Source organism: Neopsephotus bourkii, unplaced genomic scaffold (genome assembly GCF_033783945.1).
Source record: "Neopsephotus bourkii isolate Nb327-2 ecotype Australia unplaced genomic scaffold, CSIRO-AGI_Nbou_v1 NB_1768, whole genome shotgun sequence".
Classification (NCBI taxonomy): Eukaryota; Metazoa; Chordata; class Aves; order Psittaciformes; family Psittacidae; genus Neopsephotus; species Neopsephotus bourkii.
The window spans coordinates 3,132,757-3,151,120 of record NW_026902242.1 but is presented as its reverse complement, the minus strand read 5'-3'; the positions used below and the strand labels follow the sequence as shown (position 1 = coordinate 3,151,120).

The 18,364-nt window shown below is 44.8% G+C and overlaps 1 protein-coding gene across 1 annotated transcript; it reads left to right on the top strand.

Moving 5' to 3' along the window:
• Positions 1-4,405: 4,405 nt before the first annotated feature.
• MFSD14A (major facilitator superfamily domain containing 14A) lies at positions 4,406-18,176 on the top strand. Its single transcript, XM_061379121.1, has 12 exons — positions 4,406-4,603; positions 9,910-10,005; positions 11,120-11,182; positions 11,794-11,921; positions 12,724-12,838; positions 13,540-13,758; positions 14,032-14,145; positions 14,516-14,587; positions 15,294-15,406; positions 15,566-15,663; positions 16,032-16,195; positions 16,847-18,176. The coding sequence occupies exons 1-12, from the start codon at positions 4,517-4,519 to the stop codon at positions 17,051-17,053; spliced, it is 1,476 nt and encodes a 491-aa protein (XP_061235105.1). The 5' UTR covers positions 4,406-4,516; the 3' UTR covers positions 17,054-18,176.
• Positions 18,177-18,364: the final 188 nt, after the last annotated feature.

Genomic DNA, 18,364 nt, shown 5'->3' with positions numbered 1-18,364 from the left:
TCAGAGTCCAAGGCTTGCTGAGCTTTGTGAACTGTGAATCTGTCTCAGCATGCCATACTTACAGTCAAATTGGTAGTCAAAACTATCTTGTATTACCCTAACATGGCATGCTATGTTAATCTTCAGCCTTTTACCTATAACCCTGAATAGGGCAGAATCTCTCAAAAACTAAATGTAGTCATTTGGCCACTAAAATGCCACACGAAGATAGAGCAGCGTAGAGCAGTGGCACACAGCATCGCTTGTGTAGAATGGGAAGTGCAGAATGACTGAAATGATGGAGAAGTTAGTAGTAATATCTGAACTGGAGCTTGGCTTACACGATGATACTTTTAATTGCAAGAATCACAGTAGTGGAAATGTTCAGATGATATAATTGGTTACTTAAGCAGCGGGTTGAGAACGCTTTAAAGCTGGGTGCACAGGAAGGGACCAAGTAGGCCACATAATCACCACAATCCTGGAATTGTGTTACATACAACCCAGGTTCAGTATTTTGGGTGAACCTTTCAATATTTGTTAAGGAACAGTTTAAAGGAAATAATAGGAATATGCGCTCTTTGCTTTTGAATAGGATGTTCTACAGCTTTGGAAAACACTGTATCTACTGTACTAAGGAACAGTAACTCCTGTCCATCCATCAGTGACTTCTGTGCTTTCAACTGACAGTTCCATTAATTTTTTCAGTAGATCTCTTCATACACTTGTTGCTATAAAGGAAATACAAATTTGCACTTTAGCTGTCATTCCTTAGCCCTTTCCAGGCTGACTCTTGTCTGAGCCCCTCCAGATTGAAAAGCATTATTCTAGACAAAGGGCGGTGTATGTTTCTTGAGAACAGAGAAGATTTGAGGAGGGATCAGTGATTTCTGTAACCTTTGCAATCTGTGAGCATATGCACATTTTCTCTTTGAGATACCTTTGTATCTTAAAACTTTCAGTCTATAGCTCGTAACTAACCAAAGAAGCATAGCTAGCACAGAGCGTCGGGAAGTAGGGGGTAGCGTGCTTTGAGTCTGCCCTACAAGCAATCTGTAGGAATCTAACGTTCCAAAACCAACCCTCTTTTCTGAACTGTTTTTCTGACTTTTAGTCAACAGATTCCTTAGTTTAGTTGTATATTTAGGGGGCTAAGCTATACTTAGCAGAATTTTATTTAAATATTTATAAAATTATAGCTAGGTATTTATTTGCAATAACCTCAATGATGTGATTTTCTTTAAGATTTGCATAATGGGAGTACTGGTATTTATTGAGTAATTGGATATTTGGTAGTTTTATTTGAGAATCTCTGGGATTCATAGTAAATGGTCACATAAACTTAAAACTGTCTTCAAAGTAAAACAAACCAGCAGTTCAGTGGTGAAAAACCTTGAGTGTAATATAAACTTTTCTTTAAACGTTGTATTTCTGTGCTATCCACAAGTGCCCAGGAACCTTTTTTCTCAAAGAATTCAGATAATTTTATAGTCCTGTTCAACTTCTTTGCTTTAGAGAAACTGCAAGAAAACTTCCCTTTTTGTTTGCTTAATAAGGAGTAGATTCATGTTCTAGATCTGGCTTCTACAAGATAACACCCTGAGGGTTTTACTGTAACTTTTTTAAACTATTGTTTTATTTTTCCTCAAAAATGGATTATTTTGGTAGCATATGCTTGCATTTCAGTTACTCATACCGTCTTCTCTGATTTTTGGAAGTATGTACCTGTTTTGTGTTCGTAACTTATTTTTATGGCTGTAATTTGAAAGACTGTAATGGATTATGTTGAATTGTTTTAAAATCGATAAATGAAACCTTGCATTTCTTCTGGGTTTTGTTGTTAATATATTTCCTTATTGGCTGCACATGTTCTGTTGTATTTAAGCTACCATCACTTTCCAAATTTGAAGTTGTTGCTCATTCTCCTCCTGTGACAGTTTTTCTTGCTGGATATTGTGAATGAGGAAGATTATTCATTGTTTTTTTCTCCGAAACCCATGCTTTGTAAGAATGAGATACTAAAAAACACAACAGGTTTCCGGATGTATCAGAAAGGTAATGTTTATCTATAACATGGTTTTACACCATGTATGTGGTAGTGTATGTAGTGCTTGGTTCTTGTAAGAAAGTACAAGAGTGTTTTCTTGCCTTTCTGTTCATCATTGTGTTGATAATGCTAAGTATTTTCCACAGGAAGTTATTTGAAGTTACTCTTTCCAGGTAAGTTCTTCATATGCTTTTAGATGTCTGGAATTAAGGTATCGTTACTGAAAAAAATGCAGGGGGAAATGCAACAAAATGAGTGGAGGTAATAAGGTGGTACCTTCTGCTCCAGTTACTGTGAATCCAGATTCTCTTCAGTTGAATGTATAACTCTTTTTAGAAGCAACAGAACTCTGTCCTGAGGTGTCATTCAGTGCCCATTCTTGAATGTCTGCTGCATGTTTGCATCCAAGAGTAGACGTGACATGTTTAATTCTTGCCTTCAACCTTCCATCACTGTTCTGACTGTAAATTAGCCACATCCATTCCATGGGCAATGTACAGCTCAGTTGGAATTGCTTCTATGCCAAGCATATGTCTACATTTGCTGTCATGAGTTAACACTTCTTTAGATTTTTAAAGCTTGTTTTTATTGTCAGTATATTTTAAATTTAATCTTAAGTATATGGGCCCAAATATAGATAATATATTCAAACCTTGTAGCAATTTTTAAGGTAGCCCTAGGATTTTATAGGTGTTGGTATTAGTATGTGATTACACTGAATACAGTTCTAATACATGTAGCTGTCTGAAATTCATGACAGTACAAGCAAGTTGTGCCTATTTAGAGTTCATTCTAAACATATGAATGATGAATTCTTACTTGAATTGCGTCTGCTCAGCAAACTTGATATGTGAGTGCATTTCTTTAGGGATGACATCAGTAGCGGGGTTTGGTCTGATGTAAAGATGTGGATAAAAACCCTGCTGTTCAGTCAGCCTCATTACACAAGGTCTGAGATGCATTAACTTCTTTTGGTGAGCCCCTTACATGTCCCATCCATGTTTGTGTGTGACTTTCCCACCAAAATGTAACAGCACTGTCTCCAAGGGGTAGGCTTGAAACTGTGTCCGAATTTTAGGATCCCTCTGTTTTTCAAGAGAAAAACGCAGGACCAAAATTGTCACACACTTGGCATGACTTACTGAGACTTGTGACAAAGGATTGGTAATAGCAGAGGCTGCAAATGCCCTTTCTCCCCTGTGGGTAGCCTGACAGGACCACACTTTGTATCGTGAGTTGGAGTCTGCTTGCCTTTGTCTCACTGTGAGACCAGAGTGGATCCATTGGCGTGAGTAGGGCTGTGCCTTGTGAAATTCCAAGTCCTTAAAAGCTGCATTATGATGACATAAGAAGGAGCTTGGTCTCAAGGCTGGTGTTTAGTTTAAGTGCACACTTAACTTAGTTTAGTTTAACTTAAGTGCACACCATCCTAAGTGTTCAATGATTTGCACCCCTTTGTGATTACACAGCCATAGTGCTGCCTGTGGTGAAAGAGAACTAGAGTGCAGGTTTGCCTTAGCAGCCACTGTTGGTATGGACAGTGAAGATACTGGTATGCAACTGAGGTTTCAGGGGAAACAGTGTTGCAGGAGCAGGGGAGATAAAGATAGGCAATAAGAGGCCTGGAAGATGAACAGAGAAAATATGGGTATATGGATGTGGCCATGGAGAGCTGTGTGTTAGACTGTGAATGTAATCACGCTGGATGTGCACAGACGTTGTTCCCTTTAGTGCTGCCAAACATCAACCATGAAGGAATTTCATAGAATCATGGAATCAACCAGGGTGGAAAAGACCTTTAAGCTCATGGACTCCAGCCCTTACCCCAGCACTGCAGAGGCCACCACCAACCCATGGCACTGGGGCCTCGTCTCCACGGTGTGTCAACACTTGCAGGGACGGTGACTCCAGCCCTGCCCTTCAGGCAGTTCGAGTGCCTGAAGAACGTTTCCAAGTTGGATTTTTAAGCTGGATTGTCTCAGAGGGTATGGACTTTGGCTCTGGAAACTCCAAATTCCAGGTATGTCCTGGAACAACTGGCTGGGTTTGCTCCTTTTTTCCAGGTCCCCAGCCAGCCGGGGGAAGAGGGAGGGGAGGAAGGCTGGGAACAGCGCTGTGGGCTCGGCTGGGAGCGGGCAGGCACAGGCCAATTGGGACCGATGCCTATGAGGTGTGCGGGGCTCGGTGCGCCAGGGATGCCCGGGGGGAGCCAAGCAGGAACCGGGACCGCGCTGAGCAGCCGGATCCCGGCTCCTCCCGCCACGCCACGGCTGAACGCGGGCGGTGCGTCCTGCCACGTGACCGGCGTCCGGCCAATGGGGCGATCGCGTGATGCGCGGCGGCTGCGCCGGAGGGTGTAGGGGGGAGCTGGCTAAGATGGCGGCGGGTGCATGAGGGCAGGCGCGGCAGCAAGGGGAGGGAGGTGAAGGCCTAGCTGCCGGGGAGGGTCCGCTGCTGCCCGCGCTCCCCCCGGGGCTGTAGGATGGTAAAATGACCCAGGGTGGGAAGAAGAAGAAGCGCGCCGTGAACCGCAGTATCATGCTGGCCAAGAAGATCATCATTAAGGACGGCGGAACGGTGAGGCCGGGCGGGGCCGGGCGGCCGTGGGGCGAACTGGCGGTGCGGAGGGCGGGCAGCGGATGGAGAGGGACTGGAGGCCGGTGGCCCTCGGCGCTCGGTTTCGCTTGCTTTTCTGCTTCAGCCCCTGTAGCCCGTTCTGACAGCCCGGGCTGGTTCCGTTGAGGCAGTTGCCAGAGGAACACCTGTAAGAGCGTCACGCTAGTGCGGGTCGTCAACACTGATGTTGTCTGTCAGCCTAGGCCGGTGTTCAGGGCTCAGGAGCGAGTGTCGACTGAGGAGTCGGGTGTAGGTAGCTGCAGATCACTTGCATCTGTGCTCGACCAGCCGGTATTATACCTTAGTCCTAACCTAAACCTGATCTTATTTTGGACATCATTGAAATGGTTCTTTGCAGAAGGAATAGCTGCTGGGAAGCAGCTGTTCGGGGGGAGGTTTAGATAGAGATGAGGAACAGTTACTTCCCCAGAGGGTGCTCAGGCACTGGAACAGGCTGCCCAGGGCAGCGCTAGAGTCACCGTCCCTGCAAGTGTTCACACACCGTGGAGACGAGGCCTCAGTGCCATGGGTTAGTGATGGCCTTGGCAGTGCTGGGAATGGTTGGATCGGATGATCTCAAAGGCCAAAAGGTGTAAACCAGCTTCGGTGACTGGAGACAGCTGTGTACTTGGAGCAGCAGTGGGCTGCACAGTGGCCTGGTTCGGCCTGGAGGAGAGCAGGAACCCCTCTGGTGGTGCTGGTGCAAAGGCCGACTGTGATGTCTTCCCCTGCACAGGGAGTGGGTCCCATCACAGCTGCCTTCTTCTTCCAAAGCCTGAGGAAGAAGAGTCCTGTGAGTGAGACAGTGCATCAGAGAAGTCCCATGAAGGGTAGTGGCAGAAGTGGTTTGCAGTTCCCTCCCGCTGCATTGCTTCCTCTTAAATACAGAAATTCTAAAAAGAAAGGAAGCTGCTTCACGTTTGGCTGCTGGAGCTTGGTTTTGTTTTAAATTGACGAGTAGCGTTGCTTCCGGTGTAGCATTGCCCCTGGATTTTTTCCACTGTGGAATACTGTGTAGCTTCTAAACACAGTATCATTATTTCAAATAAAGAGACATCTTGACAGCCTGAATTGCTGGTGGCCATTCAGTTTGTCCATTTGGAATAATAAGGGAGAGGAGGGAGGGTAGAGGCACTAGTGACCATGTCTGGATTACTTAGTGGAAAGAAGCAAAACTAATTCCAGTGATGGATGTTGATGTTTCCTAGAGCGTGTTTTCCTGCTCTTTGTAAAGGTGGAATGTATGATATTACGCTGTACAAATGCTAAATTCAAGTATTTTAGAACGGTAATAGAAGCAGAGTACGTGTTGTTACTCACGGGACATGGTGCTTCAGAGTCTCCCTCTGGAGTAATCACTGATTTAAAAAATGATTAAAATGCAAGTGTCCTTTATCTCTCAACTTCAACTTTCTTTTGCTGGGAAAAGAGAAAGGATATTCTAACACTGCATAGTGATACCTGCAGTACCACACTCAGTGCTTTCCATCAGTGCCAAAAGCAGAGTGCAAACTTGCATGAGTTCTGAACCATTTTCAGTTGGGTTTAAGGAAAAACGGGCTATAAGCATTAGATGAAGGTATGCAGATTGCTCTTAGATAACAAAAATACCAGCTTGTGATACTCTCTGCCTTCAAATAAATGTTTTGAGAATGAGTTTGTTTTACATATGTTTGTAAAGTCTGGTATGAGGGAATATTCTTTATAATGATAGCAAATGTTATGCCTGGGTTGTTTTTTAACGTTTGCTGAAAGGTTTGAGCAGCTGTCTGTGCTCTGTCTCCTTAGTTTCTTTGCTTACCCAATGTGCTACGTGACATTATGGGAAATGGGTGAATGTCTCCAGCTGGCAAACCAGCAATTAAGCATCCAAGTGTCTGTTTCCAGCCTGATTGGTTTAGTTTGCTACTGTTGGGCATCTAAGATGACTCTGTGGCTGTTGCCAGCAAGAATATACAGCTGTTTAGTGAGGCAGTGTTGCAGGCAAAAAGATTTTACAGATGGGAAACTTCAGTCAGTTTAATTTATTGCCACTTCTAATCAGCAGTTCTGCCATGGAAAGAGGAAAACAAGCAGGTGGGGAAACTTCATGTTGTCTTGACAGAGCCTCTTCTCCTGCCACACGTTACACTGAGGTGGTGGGTACTGTAGGAGGCTGTGTTGGTGCGTGGTGGTCTCTTTGCAGCTTAGGAGCTGCAGCACAGGAGAAAATGTGCACTGGTGTGTACTCAAGTGTGTTTTGTCGTGTTCACCAGAGGAGCAGCAAAGTGATTCATTTCAACACTGTTCTTAATTTTGCCTTCCTTTGTGAGCAGTTGGAATTCATCTGATGTAAGATTATGCATTTTGGAAACAGCCTTGACATGAGTTAGGAGGTACCACCTGGGCAGTGCTACGACGAGGCAGAGCTTAGTGCTTGCTTTGGAGCCTTTGCCTCCTCAGCAGAGCAGTAACAGCCATGATCATCCATGTGATGCCTTTGTTGCTTTCAAGGTTACTCTGTTGTCAGGTGTGTGTTCTCAGGGTTGCCTGCCATATCCACGTTTTATCATGGGCATGGCTGACCGTACAGCGTGTTTGGTTTAAGACGTTTTCTCTCTAACTAGAGAAAGGGGCATTCTTAGCACTGTTCTGTGCCACAGGTTCTCCCAGAGACTAATACGATTGACTCTGGCTACACGGTTGCAGGGGAGAGTTGCAGTTACTCTGAAGGGAACATCTCTGTTCCAGATTGTTCACACAAGCATATCTTTTCTGTGCCTTACTTCCAGGTGGAAGGCTTCTGGCTTGGTGGCACTTAGGTTATTGCATCACATGACAGACACTATGTTAGCCAGTTTGTAAAGCACAGCAGGGAGGGTGTGTGGAGTGGGACAGGGCTGAATACCCAACATCTGCACTGTGCTTGTTGGGGTAGGAGGGTGCATCAAACTTGTCCCTGTGGGCTGAATGCACATCATATATCTTAGTGCACTGTAATATCTCCACTTCTTCAGCTCCTTCCCTCATTCTTCCATCTCAGGAGTTATTTTTGCTATGTTATAGTTGCAACCATCTTTAAAAATAGCTATAGAGGTGATAATCTACATGTGACTAATACTTTTTTTATATATAGATCAGAGTGAATAACAGTACCTGTGATAGGGGAGCATAAGCAGCAAGAAAGCAAGGAAGTTTGAGGAAGCTGGTGATCTGAACATCACCTCTGCTTGTTTCTGCCAGTGTAATGGCAACACCTGATCTGGTTCTTACAGCGGGGTGACCTGGCAGGGTCAAGAGTCACCAGCAATTGAGCTGTGCAGGATAGCCACTTCAGCTGGACATGGAGCTTGTGTTTGCTGCCTGTGAACACAGCAAAGTGCTTTTGATGCTCGGTACCTGAAGGGGCTGGGGTTGTTCCTGACTCTAGCCTCACCTGCTGTAATACACTGGGGTCATGAGCCAGTAAAAGTGACAGGGATCTGGGGGCTGGAAGAGTGAACCTGGCTTCATGAGAATGTTGCTCACAGTTTGTGCAGAGCCGGATAGATTTTAACCCAAAACTAAAGTAAGGGTCGTGGGTGGAAAGGGAGAGGAATTGTGGGAAGTGAAGATAATTATAGCTGGTTTTGGTACCTATAAAGACTGTTAATCCACATCCTAAAGAGAACAGGCTATAAAAATAGCAGAAGTATCTGTATGGTATGTCTGTATTTACTGAAAAGGGCTGGGGAAAGAAAATGAATACAGTGCTAAGGTACTTTTGTAGCTCACCTGTAGGTTGGTAAATATTGGTATAGTTACTTTAGAAAATTATTATCTTTTCTAGCAGTAGGGGTGAATGGCCAGTGTGGTTTTCTGTACTTCCTCCAGTTGTTCAGAAAGCTTTCCTTCCCCCATTCCACCACCCACTCGTTGGAAATACTGGAATCTGGAAAGAAGGGCTAGGTATGACTTGCATAAATCTTGCCATAAAAGCAAGATTGTAGTATTAACTGCCCTCGGCTTCAAATTGTGTAGCGTTTGAGGTTGGAAGGCACTTGTGAACATCTCTAGCCCAGCTACCCAGTCTCATCCACCCAACAGGGTCAGCTAGAACAGTCTAGTCAGGTTTGGGGATGGAGACTCCAAAACCTCACTGGGCAGCCTGTTCCCTAGGGCTTGTTTTGTTCCGGCTTTAAGTAGAATTTCCTGTATTTCAGTGTGTACCTTCAGAGCTGCCCCTGAGGCCTCTGAGAGGAGTCTCGCTGCTTGTCTTTGCTCCCTCCCATCAGATGTCTATACACATTGGTAAGACACCCCCCCCCCCAAGCTTTCTTGAGAAGCAGTGTGTTTGCTGAGTACAACTGGTAGGTCTGATGAGATCAGTGGTACTCTTGTCAGTAACTCACCTCCAGACAGAGCCAGGAAGGTAGATGCTAAGACAGCACTCATAAGCTTACAGCACGCTCATGAGGTTTCTCAGGAGTTACTCATCCTGCCTCCCTCTGAAAATAGCTAGTGCACCGTTTCCTCAATTTGCAGATGATGAGCTGTGGCATGTTGTTTGACAGGGTGGCATTTACAGGTGTATGAGATGAGCAGGTTCTCCCACCCGTGCTCTTTTTGTTCTCCTCAAAAACTACTTCTGATTATACTAAATTACCAAATAATGTAAGGTTCCTTATTTCACATTTTTTTCTAGGTCTCTTTCTGCACCTGGGGCACATTTTGGCTAACGTAGGCCTGTTGTCAGGATTTGGGAAGTGATCAGTGCTGTTCCTGAGCTTCACTTCTGGTGTTCATTCTTTCGGTTTTTCTTCCCTGATCCAGAGCTCAATTTTTTCTGTAGCCATGGTGCCTTTTAGTAGCAGAAGTACTCTAAAGCTGTTGGGCAGACAGATAATCAGACTTTGCCATGTTTTGAAATGATGAGAACTTGATTTCCATGCAGCATTGGGTGGTCTTAAACATTTTTTCTCGAGGAAGAGGAACTAATTCCCCAAAGAAGAGGCTGTCTCTGCTCTCAGCATCCTTGCTCCCCAGACTGGCAGTAGAAGTGGTTTATTTTTCACTTTGAGATGGGAGCACGCTTTGTATTCTGCAGGGGATTAAGACACTTCAGGACGATGGTAGCAGAGGGTTAAAAAAAAGGAATGTCAGAGTACCAGTTAGCTTGAGTAACTGTATTCCAGGTTCTGAGTCCTGTTCCACTCCTTAATCCTTCTGTTTGTAGTGTTCCCATGCATTTCTCGTGACAGTGATGGATTATTAGATGTTTTAATCACCTGGTTTTTCTCTTGTTTTAGCCTCAAGGAATAGGTTCCCCAAGTGTCTACCACGCTGTGATAGTGATCTTCTTGGAGTTCTTTGCTTGGGGACTCTTGACAGCGCCCACCCTGGTGGTAAGTGATAGGCTGAAGATTCTTTTCACTGTATGGGAGATGGGACATTTGCTGCAAAGGCACTGCACATCTTCTGAATTAAATGACACTTCTATAGCACTGAGCTGCTCTGTTGTGCATGTGAGAAGTTTTGTGTTTCAAATTCCTGGAACCAGCAGTGTAATGCTGTTTATGTGCCATCTGCTAATGTTCAAGCTGATGTGTAAATATGTTCTGACTTGAAACCAGCAAGACAGTAGTGAAATCTTTTTCCTTTCACAGTACTACAGAAATTTAGCACGTTAGACATTAAGGACAAAATACACTTGAAATTTGGTCAGGTTTCAAGGGAGGGAGATCTTTGCTGACCTGGCTGTGCTTTAAACGAAGGCTTTAGCGTGCAGACCCTGTTAGACCAGTCAGGAGCTTCCCTGTGATTAGTGAGCCAGTCATCCCAGCGTGTTTGTACCAAATTATTTTCTAATGGAGTTGGTTGCTTTCCGTCTGGATTTAATCTTTGAGAGTGACACATGCTTGCAAATTAGAAGGAGCAAAGGCTTAAAGATCCCCAAGCAGACTCCACCTAAAATGCAGTCTTGATGCAGCTTGGTAGGCTGATGTTGACCAGGGACAGTCTCCTCCTGGAGATGAGCTGCACTTTGGTCACTGAATGGAGTCCATCTCATGTGGCACAGTCAGACTGAGGGGTGCTCCTGTCTGACCTGCACAGCTGGGCTCTAGCCACCGGGTGGAAAGGCACTTGAGAACTATGGGGTCTCTCCACTCCCTCCCCAGGCCTCACAGGTGACCCAGTAGCATGTGGAGACTCAGGCCTGAGACCATTTTCTGGGTTCTCTGTGGTCTGTTTAGATTTCAGGCACTGAAGCTGGATGACATGGATCCTTCCCCAGGTGTGGAGAGAACTGAGGCCTCTAGCACATAAAGCTAAAATCTCAATGTGCCTTCCATGTGAATTAAAGATTAAATAGATTATTTCTGTCTCGTTTTTCTTTCCCTGTATTCTGTGAAAGTATAGAACTCCTGTGCTTGTACCACTGTAGATGTTGGACACATCATGAGCAATGTGTGTAGTTAATACTTTGTGTGAATGACAGTGTTTGTATTTTTTCTCCAGGTTTTGCATGAAACCTTCCCAAAACATACATTTCTAATGAATGGTCTAATTCAAGGAGTAAAGGTAAGGTGCAAAAGTTTCTAGCAGGCACAATGTAGAGTAAGTGGTGGGACAAATAGATAATTGACTGGAAAACATAATCCAGAGTTTTTTCAGTAGAGCTTTCACAGTACAAATAAACCAAGGGAATACATTGTTGCTAAAAAGGCAAATCTGCATCTTTTAGTGAGATACTGTTTTGTCTCTACCCACTCTTTGGGGTCAGCAAATAAGAAGGCAGTTAACCAGCCCCTGATGGCACACGTGGTGTTACAATTGGATAGGGGTTTACTTGGAGCTTGTTGCTGCAGTGGGGCTTTTTCAATTACTTACGTTTATGTGAATGCAAAGTACATAAAACTACAAAACACAGTTCATGAACCTGCAGGTGCCAGTGAATCATCTGCATTTTGAATTTAGTGTGGTTCTGAGGTAACTGATCTCAAATTGTTACCTCAGCTGTGTGTAACCAGACATGGGTAACACTGGAGCACGTTGCCTTCAGTGTGTTGCACGAGAGTCATCAGCTTTATTCAGAGTAAGAGGCCTGGCAGCTGTCAGTTTGTGGTATGATTTGCTGTTGCTGTTCTAACCACTTCCAACCATTCTAACAGGAAATGTTTTGTTTCATTTAGGGCTTGTTATCCTTTCTCAGTGCCCCACTCATTGGTGCCCTGTCCGATGTATGGGGACGGAAGTCCTTCCTGCTGCTAACAGTGTTCTTCACCTGTGCACCAATACCACTGATGAAGATCAGCCCATGGTTAGTGGATGCTTTCACACTAGATCTGTTGTTTCTTGACAACACTGCTTGTGTTTGTAGCATTGTTGTTAAAATAATTTGTTTGTGCTTCATGGAGGGTTGATGCTTTTGTATTCCTCTGATGCAAAGCTGAGAGAGCAGAGATGAACTGGAGCAGCTGCCATGAGGTCAAATGCCTTGGTCAGGATTTTAAGAGCTGTAGGTTTTGAGCTCTTTGCTGAAGGCCCCACTTGCCAATTCAGGTACTTCTGCCTAGATGCTAGATTGATACTAAGATACTAGAATGCTCTCCAGTAAACTGCAGGGCAGAGCCTCTTCAGATAGCTCTGTGAGCCTTTCCAGCCTTCACTATGGTCACACACAGTTCCTCATCCCTTTTCTGGGAAGTAGCTTGTTTCTAAGTGTAGATTCATGGTGCAAATGACACGTCTGGTGTCTGTAGCATAAAGATAAGGCTCATGTTGACCTCTCAATGACCAGATTCTCAAAATCCTGAAGTTCTCGATTTGCTTTGGGTCACAGGGATCCAGCCAAAGGTAAATCCAGCACCTCATCTCCTACAGGTTCTTAACCACAGCAGCTTTCTGTAGATGTTACAGAATTCCAGTGCTTGCCCTTGGTGCACTAAGGAGGAGCTGCACAACTGTATCGAGACACATTCAGTTTGCCTTTATCCACGTGTAACTTGGTATTTGTCACGGCAAGTTGGACAGGGGGATATGTTGTCGAACTGTGCTCGGGCTGTGAATAGAGGCTCTTTGTTCCATTTACTGTTCTGATGGGTTGCTTTGCACTGTTCTAGGTGGTACTTTGCTGTTATCTCCGTTTCTGGAGTGTTTGCAGTGACGTTCTCTGTGGTTTTTGCATATGTAGCAGACATAACCCAAGAACATGAAAGGAGCATGGCCTATGGCTTGGTAGGTATTTTTGGGGCTTTGTTCCTGTGTCTTTAGTACTAAACCCTTCAGCAGAGGAAGCTTTTCAAAGTTGTATTCTTGTCTCTTCTGTGGCAAGTTTGGAGCAAGGTTTTTCTGTTGTATTGTTTTTGTTGCCCAGTCCTGTGTCTCTCGAATGTTCTGCTTCTAACTTCAAACCTATTAAAAGCTGTCTTTCATATGTCTGTCTTGGCAGTTGTTACCAGTGTTCATGGTGTAGTCTGGGAGGCTCTGAGTTACCCTTCCGTTGTTTCTCACACAAGTACTGCTCCATTGTCATGTCAGAAATCTAACCTTTTGTTCCTGGATGCCGTTGGAACTGCTGCTGTGTGACAGCTCGGTGCTGCCTGCTCTGGTCTCCAGGCACTGCTGCAAGCAGTTTGTTTGTCCAACTTCTTACACCTCTCTGTTTCTGTGCGTTTCCCAGTGACCTGCCCGGTCTCAGGGCTCTCAAGCCCTGCAGTTACAGAGGAGCAGAATGGGAACTAAATAGTTCCTTTCTGCCTGTACATCAGGAATCGAGACATGCTGGGAAAGAGCCACTGCTACCCCAGTGTCCCAGGAGGAAGGTTACTTTCAGTCCCTACCTGATGGAAATGGTTAGGCTTGTGAAAACGGGGGCAGGTGGGGAACAGGACTGTTGACTTTTGACTGTAAATCTCACCAGCTGCTCCTTGTTGTAGGTGTCAGCAACTTTTGCAGCAAGTTTAGTTACCAGCCCTGCTATTGGTGCCTACCTTGGTCGAGTCTACGGAGACAGCCTGGTCGTGGTGCTGGCTACAGCCATAGCCCTGTTGGACATCTGCTTTATTCTTGTTGCTGTACCAGAGTCGCTGCCAGAGAAGATGAGGCCAGCATCCTGGGGAGCACCCATTTCGTGGGAACAGGCTGACCCCTTTGCAGTAAGCTATGATAATGTGGAGTATTTGTTAGTTGTAAACCCCGAGCTTTTGAGACAGGGAAGAGAATGAATTCACTACGTTTAAGGCTTGAAAAACCGTATCTTTCAAGTTTAACTTGGTGTTGCTGCTAGTACTTTGCCAGTGACCCTGCAGGGAAGGTTCTGGTGCTACCACAGCGCAGCCCCAGGAATTGACAAGCTTTTGGGATTCTTGCTAGGTTTGCTTGTTGAATATGAAGATTAAATGGTTTCTAATACTATTTTCTTGCCGTAGTCACTGAAGAAAGTCGGCCAGGACTCAATCGTGCTGCTAATCTGCATAACAGTCTTTCTTTCATACCTCCCAGAGGCAGGGCAATATTCCAGCTTCTTCCTATACCTCAGACAGGTAACTGAACGTTTTGATATGGATTTGAACAAAAATGAATTTACCAGGCAGTTTGCAGCATGGATGAATGAACGGAGGACATGGAGATAACCAGTGCGCTTTGCAGCTTCCGGCAGGTTTAAGTTCTCTTCCTGTTCTGGTTTTGTCTCTTTTTAGAGACAAATTGTTTTCTGTTTATGCCCCTTTTTTTGTGTGTACCTGCTTGATTTAATGGAAGGAACAAACCAAACACGTCCCCACCCAACAAAACCCCAACCTTCTGAGTTAGGGAGGGGTTGAATAATGCCAGCTGTGTGCAGTGCATTTGATGTTTGTGCCACCTTGATACGTACTTTACTGTTCATCATTCAGTTGCCTTTTTTTAACACAGATCATGGGATTTTCATCGGAAAGTGTTGCAGCATTTATAGCAGTCCTTGGGATTCTTTCCATTATTGCACAGGTGAGTTCCTGCTCTGCATTCCATTGGCTTGGTAACTCCGGAAGAGCCAAGCACTGTGCAGAACTTCCACAATGCTGCAGTTCCCTTAGGTGAAAACCCAGGCATGGTTTGGTTCCTTAGCATCCAGACTGCCGTGTGTTGGGAAAACCACATCCTTTGTGCATCAAAGAAGAGGTGATAGTTCATGTTATTTCACAGAATCCCAGCCTGGTTTGGGTTGGAAAGGACCTCAAAGCTCATCCAGTTTCAACCACTGCCATGGGCAGAGACAGCTTCCACTAGAGCAGGTTGCTCCAAGCCCCTGTGTCCAACCTGGCCTTGAACACTGCCGGGGATGGGGCAGCCACAGCTTCTCTGGGCACCCTCACAGGGAAGAGCTTCTGCCTTAGATCTAACCTAAAGCTCCCTTCATTCAGTTTAAAGCCATTCCCTGGTCCTGTCACCACAAACCCTGGTCAAAAGGGCAGGTACTTGCTACACAGTTGCTGCTTCTTTGGTGATTCCTGAATTCTTGGCAAATGCTGCTTATGGAGAATTGCACTTGGCTTTTGAAAATTAATTTGCATGTATTTAACATTCGGAATGGAATGTTTTGAGGTGTTTTGCTTTTTTAATTCATTACTCAAGCTGCATTGATTGAGCACTTAGATTAAAATGTTGTTTTTCTTTGAAATGTTTAATTTTTCTCTCTTTTCGCTGGTGGCAGACGATAGTTTTGAGTTTACTGATGCGGTCCATTGGAAACAAGAACACCATCCTCCTGGGCCTTGGCTTTCAAATACTGCAGCTTGCGTGGTACGGCTTTGGATCAGAGCCCTGGTAGGTGAATATCATTGTAGTGTCTGAATGATCCAGCCCTTTCCTTCATGTTACCCTTTGTCCAAGGGACATGCTGGAGTGTGTGTTTGGGTACACGTATGTACATGTGTGCCCACACGCCGCGGGACAGTGCAGTCACCAGTGTCTGTGTGCTTGCAGGATGATGTGGGCCGCCGGTGCCGTGGCAGCCATGTCCAGTATTACTTTCCCGGCTGTAAGTGCACTGGTCTCCCGAACGGCAGATGCTGACCAGCAGGGTACGTGTTGTCCTCATTCAGATTGCAGCTTCCAAGTGTTGTGTCCTTCTGGCACAGAGGGAAAACGTTCACCAAGTCTCAACAGCAGCAAAATCAATAGCAGACTTCAGGTGCTGGCCCTTGCCTCATGTGTGACAGACGTTTGCCCTGTTGTGCAGGTTGCACACAGCAATTTACTCAGTGAGACAGCAGAAATACTTGAATAGTGGCAATCTGTCTGCCCCCCCCCGCTACCCAGTATTGCAGCATCATTTAGAGACACTTGCCTGCTTGCATCAGTTTTAAGTGACTGAAGTACCGCTGATCCATTAAAAATAGTTAATTCTAGATGTATAAATATAGATAACGGTGTACTTTACTGTTTCCAGGTGTTGTTCAAGGGATGATAACAGGAATTCGAGGCCTGTGTAATGGCTTGGGCCCAGCACTTTATGGTTTTATATTCTATATCTTTCACGTTGAACTGAATGAACTCCCCATGCCTGAGTCCCCATCAGGAGGCAGCGTGGTCACACAGTACCATTTACAACAGGTATTCTTGTTTTACTTACTGTTTCTAAAACACAAGCTGGGAGGAGAGCCTGTGCCCGCTGGCTCCTGAGTGTCACCGTCTGTAGCCTACTGAAGCGTGTAACAACAGGTTCTTCACTCGCTCTTGCCAAGCGTGGTTGATCTCTAACTTTACCTGGATGGTTTTAGTTTAACTCTCAGAGACAGCTGACTGTAGTTAGGTAACTGCTGACCCCTGTGAAGAGACCTGATGGAGGGGAGGATGGGCTGAACAGCAGTGTCCTGATGTTCCTCTCTCCCTCGCGCTGTATTTCTGTTTCACCTTGTACGTTTTGGTTTTGTTGCCCTTTACCCAAGCTCTCTGTATTTACTTTAGTTCCTGATGGATATTAATTTGGTGAGGAGACCCAGCAGAAAGAACTTGCACTAGAAGGGGGAGCATTAATAGGAAATCATATGCTCCCTTTCGTAAATGTCCTTTCCCCCATGGGGACATGTACTGTAGTGCTGAGTGTAGCAAGGGACAGTTCTTCCTTTAAAGTCTCCTTTAAGCTCATCCAGTCCAACTGTTCCCCACCACTAACCCATATCACTGAGTGCTGTGTGTGTAATGAACAGCTGTGGTCTGCTCCTCCATGGCTGAGGGCCCTCTAACCCTGTGTGATGTTTCCAGAACTCCATCATTCCTGGCCCCCCGTTCCTGTTTGGAGCCTGCTCCGTGCTGTTGGCACTACTCGTTGCCTTGTTTATCCCTGAACACACCAACCTGACCGTCCGCTCCAGCAACTGGAAGAAGCACTGTGGCAGCCACGGCCACCCCCACAGCCCCCAGGCTCCCGGGGAAGCTAAAGAACCATTGCTGCAAGATACAAACGTATGACAAGAATCTAGGAAGGGATTTTGGACTTTGTTTTCCATCAGCAGTTTGGGATACACATTCCAGTTCCATCCAAAAATGTCCGTTCTTAAGGTGATCTTAAGAAGTATATTTCTGCATGAAATCCATAGGAATTTAAAAAACAATAAGGAAGTTTCTCCAAAGATGTTGCCACTGAGTTCATAATTTGCTTTTAAACACAAACTGTTCCGTACTTGTCTCTTGCCATGAAGTACTGTTACTACTCAACCTTACCTTGTAGTTCGGAGACAAAACAGACCAGTCCAGGCATGAGCACGTGTCCTTCTGTTTCCTTAAGGTGGTGAGCTTTAATTCCAGTTGTGCCAAGTCTCAGTGAGACACAGTGGCACCCCCGGGGACCCCATTGTAACAGTGTGAAGTCCTGGGTCAGGTGATTCAAAGCCTTAATGTACATGTACTCCAGGAGGAGCAGGGGAATCAGGATCATTTAGTTTCAAAGGCGTAGGGCAGGGTTTTTAGGTTTGTACTAATACGAAATCACAGGAGCACGCTTGCTGAGCAGTCAGAGTTATTTTTATGTAAGTGCATTTACTCTTTCTATCTTTGACTAAACGGGAGTAGCAAACACTTGGTTAAGTGGGTGTTTGTTTTGAGCCTTCAGCGTTTACTGCTGGCTCCAAACCTCTGCTTCCCTCTGTACCGTTTATTATACCACTATATTTCTGATGTTTGCATAATCATACAAGGACCTCAAAACTTGAATACACAGACTGAACTATATAAGCTGATGATAGCCTTGAATATGTCCGTGTGCTATATAGTGGCCTTGGAGGACTGTCACAATAACCCTTTTGCATTACAGAGCTAATGTTTTAGTCCTAAATTTTCAGGACCCTTAGTACAGAAGAGAGCTTTATACAATTACTGATGTGAATTTCTCGAAAAGTGTATATTTTTGTGTCCAGTTGTATTATTTAAGTGTTCCTTTGTATAAATTTGTGTATAAAGTATTGTATAGGTTTCAGATGTTTTCATCTTGTGGTTATTGCTTAATGCTTTTTTACCTTTGAACATTCACCATGGTTGACCAAGAGCAGGAAAAATATGTAAATATCCTGTTAATAAAGTTGAATATTTTAATGAATTTTTAAATAATTGTTCCTGTTTCTTAAAGCCTCAACTGAAGTAAGTGGTGTGTAGTGCGTGTGTGTGTGTGTGTGTTGTACTGCAGCAAGTGAGAAGCGCTGTCAGTGCAGTGGGGTTAATGCTCTTAAACAGTTACTAATCAGGTTTTGATAAAAACCATTTAATAGTTCCATGGAAACCTTCATA